General features: G+C 34.5%; 3 protein-coding genes across 9 annotated transcripts in view; 1 reads left to right on the top strand and 2 right to left on the bottom strand.

The window, feature by feature from the left end:
- Positions 1-26,034, top strand: part of LOC138916614 (ubiquitin carboxyl-terminal hydrolase 25-like) — a 176,060-nt gene that overhangs the window by 90,252 nt on the left and 59,774 nt on the right. For 2 of the 7 annotated variants that reach the window (XM_070229564.1, XM_070229566.1), the window contains one exon: positions 1-26,034. This exon is cut by the window's left edge and continues 2,527 nt beyond it. The exons of 4 other annotated variants lie outside the window; for them this stretch is intronic. The gene's annotated coding sequence lies outside the window, so the exon portion shown is untranslated. One more of the 7 variants, XR_011423892.1, reaches the window with a different exon arrangement.
- On the bottom strand, positions 4,608-5,557 carry OR5D17F (olfactory receptor family 5 subfamily D member 17F). The gene is given in 2 exon segments (XM_070229529.1): positions 4,608-5,050; positions 5,053-5,557. Coding segments are annotated over 2 exon segments (948 nt in total).
- Positions 13,259-26,034, bottom strand: part of LOC138916920 (olfactory receptor 5D13-like) — a 36,923-nt gene continuing 24,147 nt past the window's right edge. Inside the window, exon 2 of the mRNA XM_070230528.1 lies at positions 13,259-14,329. Within this exon, the coding sequence (XP_070086629.1) occupies positions 13,259-14,329 (1,071 nt within the window). The remainder of the gene's footprint in view (positions 14,330-26,034) is intronic.

Here is a 26,034-nt window from a genome sequence, read left to right as displayed (position 1 = left end):
GAGCTCATTCATCTTGCTTAATTGAAATTTTATGTATGTCCCTTGTTTTGTAATTCTCTATTTCTCCCTCTCCCAGCCCCCTGCCACTATCATTTCACTCTTTAATTCTATGAATTTGATTATTTTGGATGCCTCATGTAAGTGGAGTCATGCAGTATTTATCTTTCTGTGACTGACTTATTTCGCTTAGCATAATGTCCTCAAACTTCATCCAAGTGGTCGCATATTGCAGAATTCCCTTCTTTTTTAAGGCTAAATTTTATTCTATTGTATATATTTACCCCATTTTCTTTATCCATTTATCTATCCATGGACACTTAGGCTGTTTCTACATCTTGAATATTTTGTACAGTTCTACAGTGAATGTGGGGATGTTAATACCTTTTTGAAATCTTGACTTCAATTATTTTGCATAAATACCCAGAAGCTGGATTACTATTTTATATAGTATTTCAATTTTTAATTTTGTGAAGAACCTCCATACGGTTTTCCATAGCAGCTGCACCATTTCGCATTCCCACCAACAATGCACAAGTCTTCCAATTCCTCCATATCCTAGCCGACACTTGTCTTTTGATTTTTTAATAGTAGTCATCCAGACATTTGTGGGATGATATTTAATTATGAATGTCATTTGTTATTCCCTTATGATTGGTGTGGTATCACACATTTTTTTCATATGCCTATTGGCCATCGGCACATTTTCTTAGAAGAAATGTCTAAATCAAGTGCTTAGTCAACTTTTTAATTGGATTATGATTTTTTTTGCTATTGAGTTGTATGAGTTCTTTATATAGGTATTGGATATAAATCTTTTATCAGATATATAGTTTGCAAATATTTTCTCCCATTCTGTAGTTGCCTTTTCAGTACTGAGCTGATATTATAGTGAGAAATAAAAAAAGAATTGATAAGCCAACAACAAAGATAATATTAATTTTTATTTTTTAAACTTTTCAAACTTTGTGCATGTCTACCAATAAATAAACTTATAGGTTTATCTGTCTATCCATCATCCAGCTATGAAGTGATAAAGAAAGTGTGGATTTTTTAATATATTAAAATCTATATATCTTTGTTGCCTCTCCCCTCCATCATAAACTTGATCAAAGAGAGAAATGATAATGAAGGAATAAATCAAATAACAAAGTCACACTAATAAAGACAGCGTTTAAAATAAAAGCCAGCTCATATTTCAGAAAGATGTAAAGAGGATGGAGGAGTATAGATTAATGAAGCAGAGAAGGCATAGCTACAGCTAAGAATGCATTAAAGTGGAGATCTAAAGAATAAGTATAATAGTTAGAGCCCACAGCGGGCTCAGGCTTCAAAAGTATGTAATAAATGACCAAAGTAAATCTTGAAGTTTGTATGAAAGTGCAAATGATGAAAGAAATTTTCTAATTGATTTATTTCAAACTAAAATAATTAAGAATATGTAGTAATGACAAATACTTCAATGAAATGCAATAGAGAGTTAAAAAGCTGCCTGAAGTAGATTGAATGATTGGGTCCAGTTACCCACCATCTCCTTGCATCTGTAAATTCTACATACTTTATTATCGATGGAGTGTATTTCTTCATCTTTGGATTATGAGTCCAGTCCTGTGACATGTTTAATGATCTGCTGGCAGAGAAGAAAGTATGGCAGTTCTAAGCCTAGGCTTTAAGAGATCTAGAATGTTTTCACTTGTTCTACTGCTTTTCTGACATTTCCACAAGACAAATAGCCAAATATTCTAAAAATGATAAAAGACATATGGAGCAATCTATATTCACAGAACTGTGGTGCGAAGCAAAACATTCCTAGTCTCATAGTCTAGGGTAGAGCGACTTCAGATGACCTCCTGATGTTTGAAAATAAATAATTGTACTTCTAAGCTATTGGTTGCTTGCTGTTTTTTTTTATCAGAGTTATTGTGGCAACAGCTAACAATTATACTGATAAACACACATATGGGCACTTCATTTATGACAAGATTGTATTACAGAGTAAGAAGGAGAGAATGGATTTTTTTCAGTAAACAGCATGTGGCAATGATATATCCATCTGCTTAAAAACGAAGTAGTACCATGAATGGTGGTGATTGACTATAGCTCTGCTATGCTGTGTTTGGTTAAGTTTGGCTCAATTCCCTTGTTTTCTCATTCCAGGACCAGGCTGAAGGAACATGCACTATTTTGTGGTATGCTCTTCTCAAAGTTGAATGCATAAGCTCAAGGAGGAAAGATTCAAACCATGTAGGGGCATTTAAAGCTTCTTCTATTATGGAACTTATGACACATTCACTTTCCATTGTCCCAAGCAAGCCACATTAGAATTGTTCTCTCTTTGCCTACAGAAAAGCATGACGAAGACAAAGAAAGAACAAACAATGTTGAACAAGTAAAACAATCTACTATATACCCAAACCTCATACCACCACAAAAGTGAATTTCAGGAGACTCCTAGAGCAATATGAAGAACAACAAATATCTTTGAATATGATATAGAAAAATGTCTCCTACACCTCAAGGGTAGATAAATATAATCTTCAACAATTAGAAAAACATTACAAAGTAATACATTTGACTAAGTTAAAATTAAAACTTGCTCTTTATTTGAGGACGTTAGCTGGGTGAAAAGTAAAGCCAAAATGCAAAAATACTTTCAAGGTACTTAATGGCCAAGATTATTTTCATAATATGAAATAAATTTTTGAATAAATAATAACAATGGCATAATAATTTAAATGAAAACTGGTAACCGCCCTAAGAAGTCACTGTGAAAAGAAAAAAAATCCGCAAATATGTTAAAATGTGCCTTACTTCAATGATCATAAATATTCAAATTAAAACCACACATGAAATATTCTAAATCAAATAAATGGGTAAAAATCATAACATCTAATAATACTAAACACTGCCAAGGAAGTGAATTATAACTTCAGAACTTTCAAACATTCCTTTTAGGAGTCTAAATTGATAAAATCATATTGAATAATTAAGATCTAAATAAATACATAATACTTCTGGGTATAAATCTCATTCTAAAGAGTAATTATGTGCAGTGTAGTGGTATACATGCTCCCAAATTGAAACACCCCAAATGGAATAAAGAAAATCAGAAATATTTATAATATAAAATATATAATAGAAGCAAAATTGAATAAACTATAAATATATGCAACATGATTTATAAAACATAACATTCATTCATAAAAGTCAGATACACAAAATACAGAACGCACGATTTCCTTTACATAAAGTTTGCAAAGAAGGAATATTAATTTGTAGTTTTGAGAGGCGTAGGTAGATATCAAATCTATATAGAAAAGCCACTGCATCATTTGGATAAAATCCATCCCTTTGACTCGCTGAGAGAGGGAGGAAAGGGCCAATAATTGACTCTGGGGTACTCGTGTTCTATGTATTGATCTACTTGAGAGTTACATGGATGTTTGTTTGAAAAATATGTTTCAGAAGGTTTAAATCTAAAATGATGAAGCCAGAGAATTAAGCAGATCCTACATTTTGCAAAGAGTTAGATTAAAATAATAAATGTAATAAAAACTATTGTACAATTCTAAGCTGATAAGTAAAATAAATGGTTTTATACTTTTAAAAAATCACTACAGATTATCTGAGATTCCTGCCTTATATAAGGTTAAGAAATGTGGGAAGTATATTAATTTGGTATTAACTACTAAAAACTCCCTTAATGACAATGATAACTCAGAAAACATGAAGACGTATTTCCATTTTGGGGACAGAAACAATACAACAGACTGACAGAACCTTGAGAGAGTCTACAGAATAGTAAATCAAAATAAATAATGCCTTCTCCTTTGCTTGTTTAAGCAACTGAGTAGTTGTGGATGTCATGTACTGATACAAAGAAAATTATAGGTGGGAAGTTTACTGTTGAGAATGGATGATTGAAAATTATATTTTATTAATATCAGTCTTTTTATCTCTGAGAAATGGATATGTCTTCTTAGAAATAAGTTAAACTTTTCCTTATTATTCAGTATTATTTTCAAAACGTTCTAATGAATAAAATATTACATTGATACTCAAAAATAAGTGGTACATATGGACAGTAGTTAATATTTTCGGAATGTGCTCAAAGTCAGATAATATTTCTCATAATGCAAACTCCCAGGTCCTCACTTCACTTGGAATGCAGTAAAGTAGTAAGAGGAACAAAAAGTTCTGTTTTATAGAACTTTCTGGGTCAAAAGAATTGGTTATGAGAACCTGAGTGCAGATCCAGTAAAGGCAGTTATTGTCTGTGTTTTTGCAGCACTTTTATAAAGCACAACTTAAACTATAGCATAAGTAATGAGTCTTTAAATATATATCCCTTCTTTGTCATTCTGACTCTCATAATGTCTAACCGGAAGATTTTGAAATACGTTTTCTTTTCTGAAACCAGCTGAGATTAAGTGTGTTAGAATGGATTATTTCTACATTCATTCAGAGTGTCCTGACCACCAAAAACACGGAAAGTGCAATATTTAATTGATTTAAAACATAATCGTATACTTACTTAAAATAAAGCATCAAAAATATATATGAAAAATTGTTGGATGTAAGTACAACATAAATAAATATATTCACGTGAGTTATATTGAATGAGAAAGCAGTTTGGAGTTGATTAAACTCCTGGCCATCACTCTCACATTTTCATTTCTAAGGCTGTAGATAAGGGGGTCCAGCATGGGGATCATGAGTGTAAAAAACACAATGCCCACTTTGACCAGGAGCCAGGAGCTTTTGGCGTTGGGCACACAGTAGAGAAGAAGGATGATCTCATGGACAATGATGATGGAAGCCCGCTGGGAAGCACAGGTGGAGAAGGGTTTTCGGAGTCCACCAGTAGAAGGCATCTGGATGATTGTGACAATCATGACAAGATAGGAGAAGAAGATAATCAGGTGGCTACAAGCCTCACTGAATATAGAAATAACTAAACATGTCGTCTGACTAAAGTAGGGGTGATAACAGGATAAAGAGAGGATGGCAGAATACTCACAGCTGAAGTGACTTATGGTATTAGAACCACAAAGGATAATTCCAAAAGAGAATATGTGATTATCATGGAATATATTCCACCACATGTGTAGGTCCCAGCTACCTAGAGGGTACAGAGTTTCTAAGACACAGTGACTGTGTAGAGAAGAGGATTAGTAACATTCACAAACTGGTCATAGGTCATCACTGCCAACATGAACATTTCTGTAATCACAGATGTGCAGCCAATGAAAAGTTGCACTATGCATCCTTTGAATGAGATAGTTCTGTCTTCCACGACCAAGATTTCTAGCAGTTTGAGTATGAATACACTGGAATAACAAATTCCCAAAAAAGATAAATGGCTAAGAAAAAAGTACATGAGTGTGTGGAGTTAGGGATTGATCCTTATGAACACAATTATGCCCAGGTTCCCCACCAGAGTGACTGCGTAGATGGTCAAGAACACTAGGAAGAGGGGTGATCAAAGGTGTAGGTATTCTGAGAAGCACAGGAGGACGAAAATGGCCACAGAGATCTGATTTCCCTCATCCAGTACCATGGCTCCGATTTAAAAAAAAAAAAAAAAAAGGAAAAAAGAAAGGAAAAAAAAAAAAAGAAACCTGATCAGCTTAACTTGAGAAGGTAGGGTAAGAGGAACTCAGCAAAATTCCACATAAACTGTTGAATGCAACGCAGTCACTGTGCATTTGTGAGTGTTCTGCTCTACTTTGGAGTCTTGCTTGAAAACTTAGTTTTTGATTATGGACAGTTAGCTTTGTCCTTCAGTACTTTAGTTTCCTCATCTGGAAAACAAGAAAAAACTAGTACTCATCAATAGTATTATTTTATAAGCGATCTATAAATGTGTGTGCTATTTAGAGCATTGAATATCCTATGATAAAATATAACTTACGAGAACAAAGTAAACATGGAGTGAAATCAGAAAAATGTCAAATAGATCATAGTAGTCATATGATCATGGCAGAAGTGGCCTTGGGAAATTAAACACTTTTACATTAAAAAAATAGTAAATTTCTTTGGGGAAAAATGTATCATCAGACATTCACAATTCTGTATTGATAGATTGAATGTTTGTGTATTCCAGGTATATCCCATTATCAAGGACTCATAGAATATCTACTTGAAATGATCTTTAAGTAGTCTGGCAAAAAGTTCCACTGATAATTAAGTTTTCTCAATTACATACCCACTGTATGTTCACTAAAGGCTCAAAATGCTCAATGATTTAAAACTGTCTTCTGAGGAAGAGTTTTAGAGATCTTCTTGAAAGTTTCACATTGAATATCTTTTGTTGGTTATGCAGTCTGTTTATATTGCATACTGTATTAAAAAGAAAAAAAATCTGCTTATTTGTTAGCGATTATAAAACAAACAAGTAGTACTAAAAAAGAAATATCTCTTACAACAATACACAAAAATCTTTTTTTGAAGTGACAAACTTAGGTGTGGTGGCCAATGAGGAATGAAAAAATGTGTAAGCTTCAAAAATATAAATATTTCACTTTTGTAAACCAAAAAGAATTTAAATATTAGGAATTTCACATGATTAAACCTAAGAAACCCTGACTCTGGAAATGAATGTGGAGCTGTAACAAGTATAACAGTGCTGTCTTAAACCCATCTATGAAGTGGCACCGATTTTGGCTTTGTTTGCAACAAGCAACAGCCTGTAATCAAATCTACCACTAACCCCAGGCAAAAACCATCAGCTGTGCAACCACATTTTCCATTACATGGAAGAGTGGGTTGACCTTTTGTGAACTGCATGTATTTAGTCACATGTGTAGATAAAAAAGGCTTCTCTATTTTGGTAACTTAGATTGCTTTCATTGGATCACATCTCTGCAAGTTAAAAATTTTGAGCTACAATCTGCTACCAGAAAGTAGGAAAGAAAGAAAACTAGATGAATGCATTCTATCAGCAAAGATTCTAGAACTTAGATTGGAAAGAATCCCTGGAATTGTTAGATCATGTTAGAAACTAAGATCTTCTTGAAAGATTCTAAACCAAGATTAAGACAAGACTTGGCACAGTTAAAAAGCATATCATTCCTGAATATTCTCATTCACCTTGTGTTCAGTCTTCATTAGCAATACTTCTGCTGCTCCTCCTTACATTAAGGCTCCATCCTTGCAGCTAATGATCCTTTTTCAAACTGTAAGTGAAACTTACCAAAGCAGAAACCATCATAGTCAATTCTATGTTTGAAAATTTCTCTTAACCAGTATTCTTAATGTATTTTCTGGTGCTTTCCAGATCCAAATGGATCTAAATCTATCTCTGGAGTTCACAAAAATTAAATCTAACACCCTTTTATGTTATAGACATTCAAATATTTGAAGATACTTAAAATTAATCTCTTGCTCTTTCTTTCTAGGTAAATATTTTTACTGTTGGTTTCATGTATGTGTGTGTTTTCCATTTTCTTCCTCACACTGGTTTCTAAATATTCCAGAGGATCTACTCAATGTTTTGGGTACACCGCTGACCCTTCTGAGCTGATACTGAAACTAGAACTAAACATATCTTCTCAGGAATTTCCTTTCAGGCCAAGCAACATGGAACTCAGCAATCTGCTGTTATTCGCTACCTTTCTAATATTAATGTCTAACTGAGCATTTGCAGTCAAATATTTGAACAGTGTTAGGTCAATTTACTGCCTCGCCAAACTTTGTCTATGATTTACCAGTAACAAATCCCATGCATATGCAATTGAAGTTTTCAGACAAAGTTGAGGATTGTGCATTTATTATTAAATCTCATGCATTGTTTCATTCTTTTATTCTCCTCTTGCTCCTTGCATGGTCTTCCATTCTAAGCAGCTTGACTGCTGACCACGTTGTTTCTTGTTTTTACTCAGGCCGCTCTGTCTGCCTCAATTGCCTTTGCCATTTCTTCAGCTTCCTTCAGTACTACCAATTGTCATTGCCCATTCCATTCTCCTTGCTATTTGGGCTATTTGTTAAATTTTTGTTAAATGTTCTTTTACGTCCACTTTTAAACACTATGCAGGTTCTGTTCAACATGTTGTACTCAACACGAACTTTAAGTCGAATAATCACAAGGAGTCTTAATCCGGAAGAGTTAAATATCACTGATAATGAATGTAACACTTCCTCACCCATCTCACAATCATTTGAGAGCCAGGCTCACATTGTTTATTTATTAGTTTACAAGTAAAACAGGTACTAAAAATGAATTAATAAGAAAATAATTGTTAAGAATGTTATGGCGATAATTTTATCAAAGTAGTTAGAGTATTGTGTTTAACTAACTTAGCTTGGTACCTGAGGGTATAATTGAGTTTGAATGAATAAACTACTTCTTTGTTAACAGCACAGAAAAAAGAAAATAAGCATCCCATTTATTTTTTCTTATCTGAAACTTTTCTTATAAAATTCTAATATCAACCATTTTTTTCTCCTCATTCAGAGATGAGATTTGAATGGATGGAGAAAAAGCGCCATCACATCATGCCATTTTGTAAAGAACATGGACTTTGGAAGCAGATCCCATTAGTTCAGATTCACCCTCTGTCATTCATTACTTATGTAGTTTTAACAAGTTGTTTAATTTTATGAGCCTCAATTTTATCATCTACAAAATGTGGATAACAACACCATGCTAGATCATTTAATATTTAGAGTGGACATCTTAAATGAGGTTTGACTTTAAAATATCTGAGAATAAATCCCACACTTAGGTAAAGCCTCCACAAATATCAGGTCCCTTCCATCTTGATTCTTTAATGCTGTTGATCTCCAAGAAAACAGCATCGGTTCCAAGTCTTGAAAAAGTTTGCAGAGCAAATTTGGGAAGCTATTTTTAAAAGACTCTCATATCCTGGACTCCTTCTAATTTCAGATTTTTCATTCAATCTGGGCCTCACAATTGTATCCATTTTTAATCCACTTATATATAATCTTCATTTTTCCCTTGCTTTCCTAATCCCATCTTGTCCTCCCTGACTTTCTTTGTGCCAGCTTATGTCTTTGACTGTGGAAAAGGCAATCTTGGAAAAATGAAAAAAAGAGAAATAGTCAAAATGTCCTCCCTCTTCATTTCCACTGTTACCAACTATCCACTCATCTGGATATAAGATTCCCAACTATGCTGCTAAACTACTGTCCAATCTGTAAGATTAAGTTCTGTTTACTCTCACTCAGCCTGGAATGCAATAGGGTAGGGGTTTGGGAAGATATTTTATACTAAACGAATCAAATTGAAAATCTTCAGCCTGGATTTCTATAGTATCTCCAGGAATATATATATAACCACATCCCTTTGTCACTACCATACTGCTTCATTCACAACAGTATTTAAAAACTTTATTGTACAAAAACAAGCCATTTGTATCTTCTAATCTTCCACTGTCTATGCCTCTGAAATGGCACTTCTACACTTGTCCTTTTACACTGTGCCATCATTCATGAGTTACTACGTAACTCTCCCAAGAAAACATCGCTGGGTAATCTACATGTCTTTTCTCTTATTTTCCCACTCATATCATCACAACGTTTGTACAATGGCTCACATATTTTGCTATTTTTACAGGTATGTGTTTGTGTGCATGTGGGGGTGTATGTATGTCTGTGCGTTAGCCTTTTCCCTGAAGAATATAATTTCTTTAGAATAAGACTTATTAACATTTCTTCCATGACACCGAATGTGCTTAAAATAGACATATTTCGAGTTCAGGACAATGGTCCTGGGAACAATGAATGTAGAATTTAGCCTGTTGATTATAACCATGAACTAAGTAGATATTGCTCTTAGCTCAGGTAGGTTTCTCTTGTCAAAAATTTGCTAGATTCCAGTATCCCTCACTTCAGAATGAAAAGACGATCCTAGGTAGAATCAACTCACCAAAAGTCAGATATTCCTGATGTATCTTTTTTTTTTTCTTGAAGGCTTCCTTGCTAGTGTTAATAAACTGAATAAAATATTGACTCAAAATTGATTTTTTTCTAGATTTTCCCAATCGTTTAGTTAGACAGTTGATGGTTCTTGCAAAACATTACTTAATAAAGATACCAAGAAACATAATTTTTGCAACTGTCAAGAAGTTTTGGAGGAAGCATAGACATGTCCTTGAGGAATAGACAGACCTGGATCCTATACTCCATGATCAGGGTGTTTTATGTCTAAGTATCTGACCTTGGGGACATAGGCCTTGGAGAATCCCGACAGAGTCTTTTGTCATGAACTACAAACAAAATAATTAGAAGAAACTTCCTCTTCTGCAACTTAGAATATAATTTCTTCTCAATCATTAACATGTGGATCTTTATGTCTTAAAAATAATTTACCTTTGTATAGAGGCGATACTTCTTAAAATCATGAAAAAATGACAGTCACATCTACTCCAATGACTCCAACTTCATTATAGTTGATATGATATGCTCTTTAATCTCTTTATTTTGCTTAAGTTTTGGCACATGTATTTTTATGGAAACACATTTAACATTATTGTACATATTTTTACATTCAACCATTTAGGCTTATTGTTCGTTACAGCCTGAATATGCATTTCTTCAGCTGGGAGTTGGGAGAGGGGCTATATGCTATTTACCCCCATCTTGTCTATAGATCTAGCTGTATTCTTCAGTTCAGCCATAGAGACCAGAGTCCTGATGTTTTAAATCCATCTATGTGATTCTTGTACCTATTCCTCTAGGACACAAATTAGTTAGGAAAGAAAATAGTCCTAATTGTTGACCTGTCTTGACACAGGACTTCAAGGAAAAACAGCCACATTCATACATACTACATCCAAAATTTCAAAAGAAGAGCATCATATAAATTCATTAGTAGGAAAAATAGTAAACTAAAACCAACATTTACTAGAACCATTAGTGAACTAACACATTATGTAACATACATTTAGCTGTAGAGTTAAAATGTCTACTTTTAGGCTGAAAGCATAACCTAAGAGTTTTTGAAAAGAATTTTGCATTACATTTGTGTAAATTAACTTCTCATTCTAGAGTGTTTACAAAAATAAAAGAACATCCTGTTCTAAAAGGATTTTGCAACTGTTTACTATTTTTTTGTTTTTGTTTTGCTGAGCAAGATTCACCCTGAGCTAACATCCGTGACAACCTTCCTCTATTTTATATATGGGTCACCTTCACAGCATGGCTGACGAATAGCATAGGTCCATGCCCCGGATCCGTCTGTGAACCCAGGCAGCCAAAATGGAGCACACCGAAATTAACCATTGTGGGGCCAGCTTCATGCTTTTGTTTTACTTTCCGTTACAAGACAGAAAACCTGAGTACCCAATTACAAGTTATAACTTCAAATTACAAGTATACAATTACAAGTATAACTTCAAAATCAATATTTAAGAATAATATATTCTAATATTTACCCTATAAACCTTACCGAATATACCAAATATTCCATGATGCATGCTCAAACCTCCTAAATACTTTTTGCTTTTTTAAAGATATTTACTAAACTATGCACACTCATACAAACACACAGATACACACACACACACAGGTTTTCATAGTACCTGATATGAACATTTACTTACATCCCCTGGTTGAAAAAGAATTAAAAATTACAGTAAATTCTTTGTTACCATTGCAATTCACTGAGTATCGAGAATGTTGCAGTATATCCTTAAAGAGTAAGTTACATAAGACATGATTTGATGTAAAGCATTCTGGAAAAGAGCATTCAATTTCTGTATGAATATAAAACTCTAAATCATGGAGAGAAACAAGTAACATTTAATGGGTTGAATTAGAACCACAACACATGGATATCACTCTATTCTCTGCTTGTAAAGCTTAATCATGATTAGCAAGACACAAGTAGAAAAGGCAAGTTCTTATATTTGATCTAAACCAGTCATTTGCTTAAAGCAACCCAATGACCTATCAATTATTAGAAAACTTTGGTAAAATATGTCCAAGTCATGAGTTATCTGTTATCTGCCATAGAGTTATCTGGCCTTATCGAGAAAGAATGTGTTCCTTGAGATAAATGTTTTAATCAGTCTTTGCTAGAGTTTGAACCAAACTCTACACTTCTCCATATAACCCTGACCATTGACTTGTAACTTTACAGTTCTCCAAGAGGTAGGTAACATTCTCACACTTTGACTTCGGGCCTAGCCATGTGTTTTCCTTTGATTCATAAAATAATAGCAGGTGAGACTCAAACAGGAGCTTGAAATATGTTCTTTTGTTGGGCATACATTACTGTGATTCAGCATTCAACACAGACCAGTAGCTAAATGGTCCAACAAAGATGGTATACAAGCAGGCCTGTAGATTGAAGGTTAGTTCATCTGGTGAGCTCAGTGTTGACACTAAAGTGACCCAGTTGGTATCAGCAGAGTGACCTCTGTCAAGTCACTGATTCAAAAGGATTGTTACTGCTGCATCCCAATGGAGTTCAAGACTGTTTGGTTTTTGTAAGTAAATCACTGGTCCCTGAATAAGATTGATGCATTTTATTATCAATATCCTGGTTGCTGTATTGTACTGTCATCAGGGAAACTGGGTAAAGCACATCAAGATCTCTCTATATTATTTATTGTAACAAATAAATTAAAATTACCTCAATAAAATTTCAATAAACAAATAAATCAATCAATGAAATATACAACCACATTGACATAAATGGAAAAACTAGAGTGATGGGCCATATTTCCAACACATGTACCATTTTCTTGTGCTAGTGCATGGAAATAAAATATTATATATTTGATTATACTACCAATTATAATTTAACTACATCATATTTGGAACTTTTTAAGGGTAATATATTCCTTATTTATTTATGCTTGTCTATGACTCTTCCAGTGCTAAGATGTTTCTTATGGAACTAAATATAATTTTTTTAGATATTTAGGGTCTTACATTGAACAGCTCTTAATGTACCACTTTTATATTAAGAAGTATACTTCCTCATTGTAACCAATAATCCCTCATATCTTCTCAAAAATCCCAAATGACTTAAATTGAACTGAAATCTGTCCTGGGCAATCATACTGTGATACACACCATACAGAACCCTTTATATTCCAATTTTTGAATCAAAGACTTAGTTTAAGTAGTCTATGGTTTTATACCTAGTATTATTTGTAATGTTATTTTACTAAACATTAGAACAAATAGATATTGGACTGTCAACTACAATGTTATCGTAGATTTGTGTACTGCTTTGCTATAGAACAACTCTATCCACTACTCTCAAAAGAAACAAAGAACATTTCTATTTTTATAATTCATCACACAACGATTTAGTATTGACTAACTTGTGGGCTGTATCTTTCACATCTTTGTTCCTGAGGCTGTAGATCAGGGGATTCAGCATTGGGATGACCACTGTGTAAAAGACAGAGGCTACTTTGACCATGAGCCATGAACTTCTGGAGTTAGGAACACAGTAGAGAAAAAGGATGCTCCCATGGAAAATGGTAATGGTGGTCAGGTGGGAGGCACATGTGGAGAAGGCTTTTTGGCGTCCCTCAGTTGAAGGCATCTTCATGACAGTGATAAAAATGAAAACATATGAAGTAAGGATGATTATTAAGCTGCTTATTTCATTGAATGTGGCAGAGACTATCATGATCTTCTGGTTAACGTATGGATCTGAGCAGGAGACAGCAACTATGGCAGCTTGCTCACAGCCAAAGTTATTTATGAAGTTATTACCACAAAAGGATAAGGTCAACAAAAAGCATGTGAATATTAAAGAACAGGCTATACCCCAAGAGTAGGATGCAGACACCAACAAAAAACAAAGCTTCTGAGACATGACAACTGTGTAGAGAAGAGGGTTACAAACTGCCACAAATCGGTCATATGCCATTGCTGCCAACATGAATGTTTCTGTCACCACAAAAATACATCCAAAGAAGAATTGCGTGATGCATCCTGTGAAGGAGATGGTTCTGTCTTCCACAACCAAGTTTTCTAATAGTTTGGGTGTAACTATGGTAGAGTAACAGAAATCAACAAAGGATAAGTGGCTGAGGAAAAAGTACATGGGGGTGTGGAGTTTGGGGTTGATCTTGATAATCACAATCATGCCTAGGTTTCCCAGCACGACTGTGTAGATGGTCAGGAATACCAGAAACAGAGGCAACTGGAGTTTTGGGTATTCTGAGAAGCCCAAAAGAACAAAGGTGACTCCACCACTCTGATTTTCTTGGTTCCTGTGGATAAAAGATGAAAGTTGACCCAGAGAAGTAAGAACCAAGATTTGAAATTGGTAAGAGAATAGAAGAAAAGTTGAGAGGCTCAATGGATCTCTATTAAGGGTGATGCTAAAAATGCTGGACTTCCACTGTTACATTATTTCAAAAGGTCGTCTTTTCTTATGTGATTATTACACAGTGAATAAGGATTTTGTGTGAGTGGAATAATCAAAAACAAAGTTAAGACAGGAAGAATAAAAAAGAGAGTAGATCCCAATATATTTCAAATAACAATACTTTTTCATCATAGGCAGCTGACATAATGAGAAGGGGCAATCTAACATGGTTCAATCTCGGCTTAGTAAAAATAGTTGTATTGGAGGAAATGTATATCATGAGTTTCTACAATTTCTTCCCTGCCTCACCTCTTAAGCTGTGAGATAATTAACTTACGTCTCGGAAAAAATTTTTTAAATGGTAACATTCTTACAAAATGATCAATTTAATACTTTCTTACTTGTACTACGTTCTTTTCAGTGCCCTTCTGACTCTTAGTAACACAATGGTCTCAATACATTCTGGTCCTGTGCTGTAGAAGTATTCTAATCTTTTCACTCATGTTGAACTAATTTTTAAAATAGTTAAATGTTATTATTGATGGCATATTGCATTATTCTTCAGGAGGTGTTCACAACAAAATATGTGCTGTGTCTTCAGTGATAATAGTTGAAACAATATTGAACAAAAAGATCTTCATTTTCCAATGTGGTAAATTTTGTAAGTTGGGTAAGTGACAAATAATAGAACTATGAAAATACTGGATGATGCATATAAGTTTCAAGCTGCAGGAAAAATTAAGTTTGAATCTTTTCCAAGGACCAGTGTCAGGATACAGACCCACCTCAAATAGTGCACCATAATATTTCTTGAATATTACCTGATGCCAGTAGGTATTTATTCAACAGTAAAATGAGCATGGTAATAATACAAAATCTAAGTTACTAGAAAGGAAATAGGTATTTTGATAATGAAATTAAAAGCTGTAAGATGTGATGTGATGCACAGCAGATATCCAGCTTTCTTATTTATTGGATTTATGCGTAGTTGATATGATTTCAAAAACCTTACTTGGTTGTGAAAATCAGGCCCAAGCATGGACACCTGTCAACAGGTGGGGTCATTTGGGAATACAATGTAGAAATTCTTTCCTAGAGAATCCACACAACACAAACAATGTAGGATTTCTTTGGGCACTTCATCTAAGATGCATAATAAGTATTCCCCATTCTCCTACAGATTTTTTCATTACACTATAGTTTTCTCTGATTCCCACATGCTTCTGCCCATAGGAAAGTTATTTTCCAAAAATCACTCCCATGGCAGATCCTTCCTCTGTAAAAATGCTTAATATAAATCTAGCCACTGGAAAGATAGATTATGGACATATTTCCCTATCACATTCCTTCCATTTAAAATGTTCTATGCAACATTGCCAGAACAATTTTCCATGATTAATTTAGCTGAGAACCAATGAATTTTAAGATGCCAAATACTTTTTATTAATTAATACATGAAATTTACATTGTTCATCCTTGCTTTTCCAAAAATTCTTGTATCTATAAATTCAACCTCATTAACATTTAACATTCTTTTTTAGTCATGGCGGATTTGGCAAGTTCAGCTACATAGCACATGCTCATTTGTTTATAGTTTATTGTCCCATTTTATTCTCACACTTATAATGTTTTATTTTATAACCTACTATTATAAACATTCTCATTGTTTCTTCTCTTTTGTACACATACATACTTAATATTTATAACTCACAATTCCATATGCTGTATCTTGTCATTTCCAAACATGGTTATTGTCACTTTCTTCCTCAGAGATCATAAGAAGCGTGAATACAAGGCCCATTTTTTTTTATTATTGTCTATTTTCCAAAATGTTTATTTCATTGCAGGCTACATTGTGGCCCCCCAATGAGAAAACCAGGATGAATATCATTTGAAAGAAAAAAGGAATCAGAATATAACACCATAATCCCTCTCCTAGTCAAACTAAGTGGATTTGTGGACACTGTTCCAAACATGTATTTATCTACTGCAATGATTCCTGGGAGCCTCTATATCCCTTCTAAAGTAAATAAAAGAAGACTAAATCAACTCACCTAAATACAGAAGCACTTGAGTGAGTCATTTACTGAAGAATTCTCTGCTAATGTTAAGGAAATCCAGGACTGTTCCTGCTTGGTATTTGATTAATAGAAACAGATCTGAAAACAGTAGTAGGAGTCCCAAGAATATTTCATTAAATGTTTCCTATAAGTTACGTTTTTTCCAACATATTAGGAAAACTCAGAGATATCAGATATAAGATCACATCTGAAAACTAAATTCTAGCAGCAAACTGTGTTGCAAATATATAAATCAAGACCTTAGGGATGTAAAGACTATAGAATATCATTGAAGGATTGTGTTGAAGACTGCAATTCTAGTAATTAGACATAACATTGTCCGGTGTGACATCTTCGATGTATATTATTTTCCCAAAGTTCTCCTGGGGCATTTGTATTATCAAGTTTGCTCAATTAATCTTAAGAAAAATAAACAAGATTTTATATATCTTAACTTTACATGGATGTAGAAAACAGAAATGGGCAAGGGAAAAAGTGTCTATAAAACAATAGCTAGAGAGAGCAATTATTAATTCATGTTTAATTTATTTTTCTATTTTCTTATGAAGGTATTTTTATCTTCCCATGTTTCTAAATATAGAGCTGCCTACACAATAAGCCACATTGTTTATTTTTTCTTTGTTAATTAGTAATATATTGTAAAAGTGATTTTCTATTCACACTATTCATTTCTATTGATTTTATTAATAGAAAACAATTTGCATTGGCCTTTTAAATGTAAGTAGAGTGCTCTCAGATGTTCATATTTACTATTGAACCTTGAAAAAAATTTTGGATCATATGTTTTCTAAAAATATCAGTTTATGAAAAAGATGATCACTAATTTTGGTAACACTTTCCACAGTGCTTTTAAAGACAAATCAAATTTACCAGTGACTTGATGAAGTAGATGATTATTTCTCACTAAAGCAAGACCAAAAATGCATTCCTGAACATTCATGGCTCTGCTCCTTATAATATTATAGGGGCTCAGGTTTCTCCCTGTCTGTGGCTCACCATCATTATGGTGCTTCTGAGGTTATGGTTCTCTTTTGTAAATGAAGAAGAGGCAATCATAGAACAACCCTGTAAATACTTGTTTAGAAAAGCTTGATCTCATTGGAGCTGACCTCACACAGCACAGAGGAAAATCAAGGACAAGCGACACTCAGCAGTCTCAGAAACGCTACACCTGAGGAACTGCATCTCTAAATATTTATCTGTGTTCATCAGAGATGCTGGCCTGTGCTTTTATCGTGGGATCTTTGTGTAGCTTTGGTATCAGTGTAATGTTGGGCTCAGAAAATCAGTTTGGAAGTTTTCCCTCTACTTTTTGGAAGACTTTAAGAAGGACTGATATCAATGATTCCTTAAATGTTTGGTAGAATCCTCAACAAAAGACTAGCAAACTGAATCCAATAGCATACTGAAAGGATTATATAACATGATCTGGTGAGATTGTTCCAGGAAGTTAAGTCTGGTTCAACATAAACAACCAATCAGTGCACTGTACAACATTAAGAGAACAGAGGAATAAAACCACGTGATCACCTCAATTGACACAGGGAAAGCATTAGACATATTCAAGCACTCTCTCACGATAAAAACGCTCAGAAAACTATGACTAGTAGGGAACTTTATCAAGCTAATAAAGCCTATTACGAAACTAATAAAAGCTGTTCATGAAATTCCACCAGTAGCATAAGAAATGGTTAAAGACTGAAAGCTTTCTACTAAGAAGACAAGGATGCAACTTTCACCACTCCTGGCCTTTTTGTACTGGAAGTTCTAGCCAGTGTACTTAGGCTAAAAATAGAAACGAAAGGCATCCAAGTTTGAAACAAGTTAAACTATGTCTATTCATAGGATACATCTATATCTATATATATATTTATATCTCCCAAAGAATTAATGACAACAAAAAACTAATAGAACCAATAAACAAATTCAGCAAAGTTACATGGTACAAAATAAGCGGGAAAAAATCAGTTGTGCTTCTATAAGGCAGAGATGAGCAATCTTCACAGAAATTAAGAAAATAATTCCACTTAAGTAGCACCTAACAGAATGAAATACCTAGAAAACTTAACAAGGAGGTGAAAGACTTGTACACTGAAAACTAAAAACCACTACTGAAACAAATGAAAGAACAGCTAAATAAATGAAAAGGTATTGTGTGTTCATAGTGAAGGAAACCAGATTATATTATCCTAAAATATGCCTTTTACATAAACATTATTTTGAGTTGAAGGCAAGTAGGAGGCAGCAAATACAGGAAAAGCTCTCTCTAGTCTCCCTTTTTCTCCTAAAAGGCAAGATATTAATTCTTCTTTTACTGGAGACAGACTCTTACCAGCTCAAAGGCACCAAAGACATTTGTAAACAAACCTTACTCAATCGCTTTCCATCCATTTACTTACCTTCCGAGATTTTGCTGCCTTACAAAGCCAAAAACTGCTTTCCTTTGTCTTGTCATTTCTCTCTAAATTTATTGTTCCTTCTTGAAGATGCTACCTAAGCCACAGTTCTAATGTGTCCCTTTGAGTTTCTCTATGTTGAGTTTTCTCCTATGTGATGTGCATTGTATGCATTAATTAACTGTTTTTCTCGTTAACATGTCTTTTTGTTAAAAAGCTCAAACTGAAAAATTAAAATGGGTAGAGGTAAAGTTTCCCTCCTCTACAATAGCTTGGAAGACTTAATATTGTTAAACTGAAAATACTACCACAATTTGTGGTATGCAATCCTTATCAAAATTCCCAAGGGAATTTTGTGGAAATAGAAACTGATCTGCAAATTCATAAGGAAATCTAAGGGACTGAATAGCTAAAGCAAACTTGAAAGACAACAAATTTGGGGGATTCACAATTCCTGATTTCACAACTTAACCACAAAACTACAGCATAGTACGAGGAAAAGGATAAATATTCAAAGTACGGGAATAGGATTGAGAATCCAGAAATAAACCCACATATCTATGGAACATTGATTTTCAACAGGCTTCCTAGGACATTCAATGGGGAAAGAATAGTTTCTTTAATAAGCGGTGCCAAGACAACTGGAAATTCACATGTAAGATAATGAGGTTGGGGTCCAGCCCAGTGGTGCAGCAGTTAAGTTTGCATGTTCAGCAGTGGCAACCCAGAGTTCACTGGTTCGGATCTCAGGTGTGGACCTACATGCTGCTTATCAAACCATGCTATGGCAGGTGTCCCACGTATAAAACAGAGGAAGATGGGAATGGATTTTATAGCTCAGGGCCAATCTTTCTCAGCAAAAAGAGGAGGATTGGTGGCAGATGTTAGCTCAGGGTTAATCTTCCTCAAAAAAAAAATAATAATAATAATGAGGTTGTACACCTACATATCACACAGAACAATTGACTCAAAATTGAATGGACAAGAAATTTTCACATATTGAAGTATATGAGGTAGTTATTCTCATTTAAAACTGATTCAGCTTGAAGTATAGAAGCTTGACTTATGCCCTATCAAATACACATTGTACATCTGCTTTAATAATTAAAGTAAAAGAATGCACTCTTTGAAGATAAGAATACATGCTTCCCCTCCTACAACACCAGTATGGGTAACACCTGTATCAGTACTGCTCAGGATATATTCCTTTTCCTGTACATCAAGGTCATGTTGTCCTGCTAATTTGCAACTGAATACCTCCTTGAAACTTTGATGAATATGTATCCTGGGCATGTTTAATGTGTGTTCTTAGTTCTAAAAAGGTATAAAACTGTACTGAAAACAATGCTTCTCTGGAATACTTTCTTCCTGTGTGGAAACTGCCTTCCCAGGTTATAATCATCAGCTTGGCTCAAAGAAAATCTCAAGTTATCTCTTCTATCTTTAGAATGGTAATTGCTAAACTGCATTGACAGAACAAATCCCTACATGCAAGAGCAAAAACTATAAAACACTTAGAAGAAAAACAGAGGTACATTTTCATGGCCTTGGATTTGGTAATGGATTCCTAGATATGAGAACAAAAGTATAAGCCACAAAAGAAAAAAATAGATAGGGCTTGCCCCGTGGCCTAGTGGTTAAGTTCGCGCGCTCCGCTGCAGGCGTCCCAGTGTTTCGTTGGTTTGAATCCTGGGCGCGGACATGGCACTGCTCATCAAACCACGCTGAGGCAGCGTCCCACATACCACAACTAGAAGAACCCACAATGAGAAATATACAACTATGTACTGGGGGGCTTTGGGGAGAAAAAGGAAAAAATAAAATCTTTAAAAAAAAAATAGATAAATTGGACTCCTTGAAATTTAAAATATTTACGCATCAAAAAACATTATCAAGCGGCCTGCTCAGTGGCACAGCAGTTAATAAGTTCACAAGCTCTGTTTTGGTGGCCTGGGGTTAGCTACTTCAAATCCTGTGTAGGGACCTACACACCACTTATTAAGTCATGTTGTGGCAGGTGTCCCACATATAAATTATAAAAAGATGGACATGGATATTAGCTCAGGGATAATCTCCTTCAAATAAATTATTAATAAGGTGAATAAAAAGCCTACAAAATAAGAGAAAAGCTTTACAAATCAAATATCTGATAGCAGTCTAGTATCCAGAATTTCTATAGCACTCTTACAACTCAGTAACAAAAAGTCAAATAAGATATATAACAAGGTTTACAAATGTCAAAATAGCACATGAAAAGATGCTCAAGATCTTTAGATTTTAGGAAAATGCAAATCAATATTATAATGAGATGGCACTTCACATCCACTGGGATGACTAAAAAACAAACATATATTAGCAAGTGTTGGCAAGGATTTGGAGCAACTTGAACTGTCATACAATGTTCATGGGAATCCAAAACGGCTCAGACACTGTGGAATTCAGTCTGCTGGTTCCTCACATAGACAAACATAGAATTACTATTAAATCCAATGCATAGTAAAAATTTTTGTCTTGGACAAAGAGAAGTTGGCATTTGCCCTCAATTTCTGGGAGGAAATCTATCTCTTACCTAATAGTAGTGTCTGTTTAGGGAGGGCATCTGGCCACCCCTGATATCAGGGTGGAGCTGGTCATATTAGACAATCTTAAGGTAGAGATTGCTCATACCAGAAAGATTAACCATATAATTTAGGGCAGAGGCCTTTAGATATGGGTTATCAATCAACCTGGAGGCTGAGATCAACCATTTGGACAATCAAGCCATCAAGCCCATGTGATAGAGTCCTAATAAAAACCGAACACTGAGGCTCATGTGAACCTCCCTGGTTGGGAATAACTCATGTTTATTGTACAATGTTAATGCTGGGATGATAACATATTCTGAGCACTATGGGAATTTCTCTTGTGGACTCCTCCTAGACTCTGTCCAATATGTCTCTTCCCTTGTGTTATTGATCTGTATCCATAGCTTGTGATGAACTATAACTCTTAGCATAGTTTTCAGTTAGTTGTTTGAAATATCTTGGAAATTAGTGTACCTAAGAGTGGTTTTGGGAATTCCTCAGGCTTTCATTTTGTGTCAGAATTGAGTGCACTACTGGACATTGTGCCCTCAAACCTCACAGTTTGGCTAACTCTAGGTACCCAGCAATTCCATTCTTAGCTATATATCAAATAGAATTGACAACAGGCACACAAACACTCACACATGAATGTTCCCCACAGCACTATTCACATTAGACGAAAGGTCAAGCAGACCAAATGTCCTTCAATAAATTGATGGATACCCTAAATGTAGTATTTATAGGTGTTGGAATATTATTTAATCATAAAAAGAAATAAAGTGCTGATAGATATGATAATGTGGATGTATATTGAAACAGCATGCCAAATGAAATAAGCCAGGCACAAAGATCACATATTGCATGATCCTCTTTATATGAAATGAATAGGATGGGCAAATACATAGCGACAGAACGTAGATTGCTCATTATTAGGACCTGGGAGGAGGGGAAAATTGGGAAAAAATGTTTAATGGGTATGATATTTTTTGCGATGATGAAAATATTTTGGAACTAGTTAGAGGTGTGGTTGCACAATATGGTGGGTATTTTAACGTGATTAATGTTTTTTTAATTTAAAATTATTAATATTGTGAGAATTTCATTTCAATAAAAAAGCCAGCTATGAAAAGGGAATGAGATTTGATCCTATATTTTTCCTCAGCCTCAGTCTCTGCAGTAATTGAGTCAAATTTGTCAAAGGCAAAAATCTTGTCCTTCCCTTACCTGAAATTCCATTGCTTCAATTTTCCATACTATTGATAATTTATTATCCAGAAAGAAGTAAATGAATTTTTTGTTATAACACTCTGTCCCTTGTGTTCCTAGTTTGCTGAGTATTTTATCATGAATAGTTGCTTAATTTTATTAACTATTCTTCACACATGTTGAGGTGACTATATGTTCTTCTATTTTATTTTGTTAATGTGATGAATCACATTGATGGATTAGAAATGATATACCAAACTTGAAATCTTGGATTAAATCCCTCTTGAATGTGATGAACTATCTATTTTATATCTTGATGAATTGATTTGATATTTTAACTATTTGTCAGTATATATTTATGATATGTTGTTCTGTAACTTACCTATCTAGTGATGCTGGCATCATAAAATGAATGGGAAAGTGTTCTCTACTTATTCTGTTGTTTGTGTAAGTTTATGTAAGATTGGAATTACATCTTCTCTAATGTGCCATCTACATTGGGGATAAGGCTATAACTTTTTTTTTTGAGGAAGTTCAGCCCTGAGCTAACTACTGTCAGTCCCCCTCTTTTTGCTGAGGAAGCCTAGCCCTGAGCTAACATCCATGCCCATCTTCCTCTACTTTTATATGTGGGACGCCTACCACAGCATGGCGTGCCAAGTGGTGCCGTGTCCATACCCAGGATTTGAACCGGCGAACCCTGGGCCACCAAGAAGTGGAACGTGCACACTTAACCACTGCACTGCCAGGCCAGCCATGGGGATAAGGCTATAACTTTTTATAAGGCTTTCCTGGAATTTTGATGATAGTAGTAGGGAAATAAACAGCAATTATAACTAGAAAATCATTCCTATGTATTGCTTTTCTCAGATGCACAAGTTCATAACTAGTTTCATATACTTTCTATTGGGTTTTATCTTTGTGCTTATAACGCAACTTTTTTCATCAATAAGGTTGTCCTTGAACTAGCATCAACTATGTGTTTAGGCAGTAATATTCAAGAAAGAGCATTTATCTAGGTGTTCCACAATCCTTCCCCTTGCTGTCCATCTAAATTTCCTTTTCCTCTTTCAGGGTCAATCTTTTTCTAAAATGACGAATAGTAGGGAAGATCAGCCATGCAGCAAGAATATCACCTAAGAACTACCCCTGGAATGCTCATAGGAAAATTTTCCAGCATTGCAAATTTCCTTAAGTCTTGATTATTACTAAATCTTATATGAAAATTAATATTTACACACTGTAGTCTACATTCAACTTAGAACATTTTCACCATTAAGCGACTATTAATTCTGTAAATTCTTCCTATAATCTTGTGAACACCTTCATCGAAAAACTTCACACAGCTCTTCAGAAATGAAACAAAAGAGCTGCACCTATCCAAACCACTAATAAGAATTTAAAGTAAGAAGAGTAAAATTCATACTGAGAAATGAAAATCCCATCATGAGTACTTTGTAGAACACTTAATGAAATCATTTCTATTAACAGACATACACTCATTTCATCATTTAAAATGTGTGCATTCAGATTGAAATTATAATTTTGAAATTCTGGAGAATATCTGAATTATATTTGTGTACATAAATATCTATTCAAAAGCATTTTCCACAGTAACTAACAATATATTCTAAAGGAGTTTGCAGCTATTTAGAAGTTTTTTAAAATATATAATTTGTTTTCTTTTCGCCTGTAAAACAGAAACCTAATCATAGTTCAAAATTATAATTTACCTAATTTATATAATCTATGTTTTCTTTTAAAGGTTAGCTTCTTAAATGCATGTGTCTATAGTATATGTCAAATATAGTTCACTCTACACTGTGTTCACACCCTATAAATACTTTTTTATTCATTAAAATATTTTTATTAGGGGTTGACCCCATGGCCAAGTGCATCGGTTTATACACTCCGCTTCAGTGGCCTGGAGTTTCCCTGGTTCGGATCTTCTGCGCAGACATGGCACCACTCATGGAGCCATGCTGGGGTAGCATCCCACATGGTACAACTAGGAGTACATACAACTATGTACTAGGGGGCTCTGGGGAGAAGAAGGACAAACAAAAGTCGATTAGCAATGGATGTTAGCTGAGGTACCAATCAAAAATATGCATATTTTTATTAACATACAAACAGACTATTAGAAGACTTGTTGACTTAGTTGAGTGTGTATGACATCTGGTTGACAGAGAATTAGAAGTTAAATAAATTATGCAACTCTATATTTGTATATCACAAATTGTTGAAAACATTATATATTGCTAAACAATCAAGCAAATAGGTTAGGTTACAAAGTTTGACAGCAATCTTCATTATAATAGAACTTAGAATTTTGTGTGTGTGTGTGTGTGTGTGTGAGGAATACTGGCCCTGAGCTAAAATCTGTGCAAATCTTCCCCTATTTTGTATGTGGGACATTGCTACAGCATGGATTGATGAGCAGTGTGTACGTACACACCTGGTATCTGAAACCACGAACCTGGGGCCACTGAAGGAGAGTGTGCAAACTTAACCACTACACCACCAGGCCAGCCCCTGGAATTTTTTATTTGGAGATAAAATACCATGATTTGGGTTAAGCCAGTAACATCATTCATAGTCTGCAGTTGGACTGAAACCATGATACCTGGAAAGTTACCAAAACTTTGTCTGTCCTGAGAGATGTCAAACATGATCAGAAACAATTAGCAAAGATAGTCACCTAGTGAAGCTAATCAAATGGCCCATCAATTTATGGAAAAGTCTGTCAAACTACAGCACAGTTTTTATCTGAAATATACAAGAAGAATATTTTCCATTCAGTAAAATTGAGCATAAACTTTAGGTATATTGAAATATCGGGCCCAGTTCTTCATTCCTCCCTGTATCTAAGCTCATTGTCCTATAAGTTTGCAGTTCTACAAGGAAGATATACTTTCTCACCCATTGGCTTTGTGTTCAGCTATATGATTTGCATTGGCTAATAGAATGTTAAAAGACGACACAAATGGGAGCTTGAACTAGCTTTTGTTATAGCACATTTTGTCTTGTGACTCAGCCATTGACAATGCAAGAAAATACTCTAGCCCATTGGTACACAGAGCAGAGCTATTCAATCACCACACAGATCTACAGGATAGAGGTGACTTTGCTAGTTTGGAAAGACTTTAACAGGTTAACCAAGATGCTGTAGCTGATATTAGCAGGGCTGCTCCAATAAATCCCCCAATAAAAAATAAAAATTGCCTAATGTTACATATCAATTAACTTCGTTCATTATAATGCATCAATAATTATATTATACACAACTCAAGATTGGCAAGACTGACAATTTTAGATTAAGCAATAACTACTTCTGAAGTGTGTGGTTTTTAATTTTTAGTTTTTGATGTTTTGTATACAAAGCGCAAATAAAATTTATGTTAACAAATACAGTTTAAGCAAACAATATTCTGGACGGTGTCAGGGCAGAGATATGCTTTCTTTGTACTTGTAATGTACCAATGCTTCGT

The sequence above is a fragment of the Equus caballus genome, chromosome 12, assembly GCF_041296265.1.
Source record: "Equus caballus isolate H_3958 breed thoroughbred chromosome 12, TB-T2T, whole genome shotgun sequence".
NCBI lineage: Eukaryota > Metazoa > Chordata > Mammalia > Perissodactyla > Equidae > Equus > Equus caballus.
The sequence above is the reverse complement of the archived record's forward strand: the minus strand, read 5'-3'. Positions and strand labels throughout refer to the sequence as shown.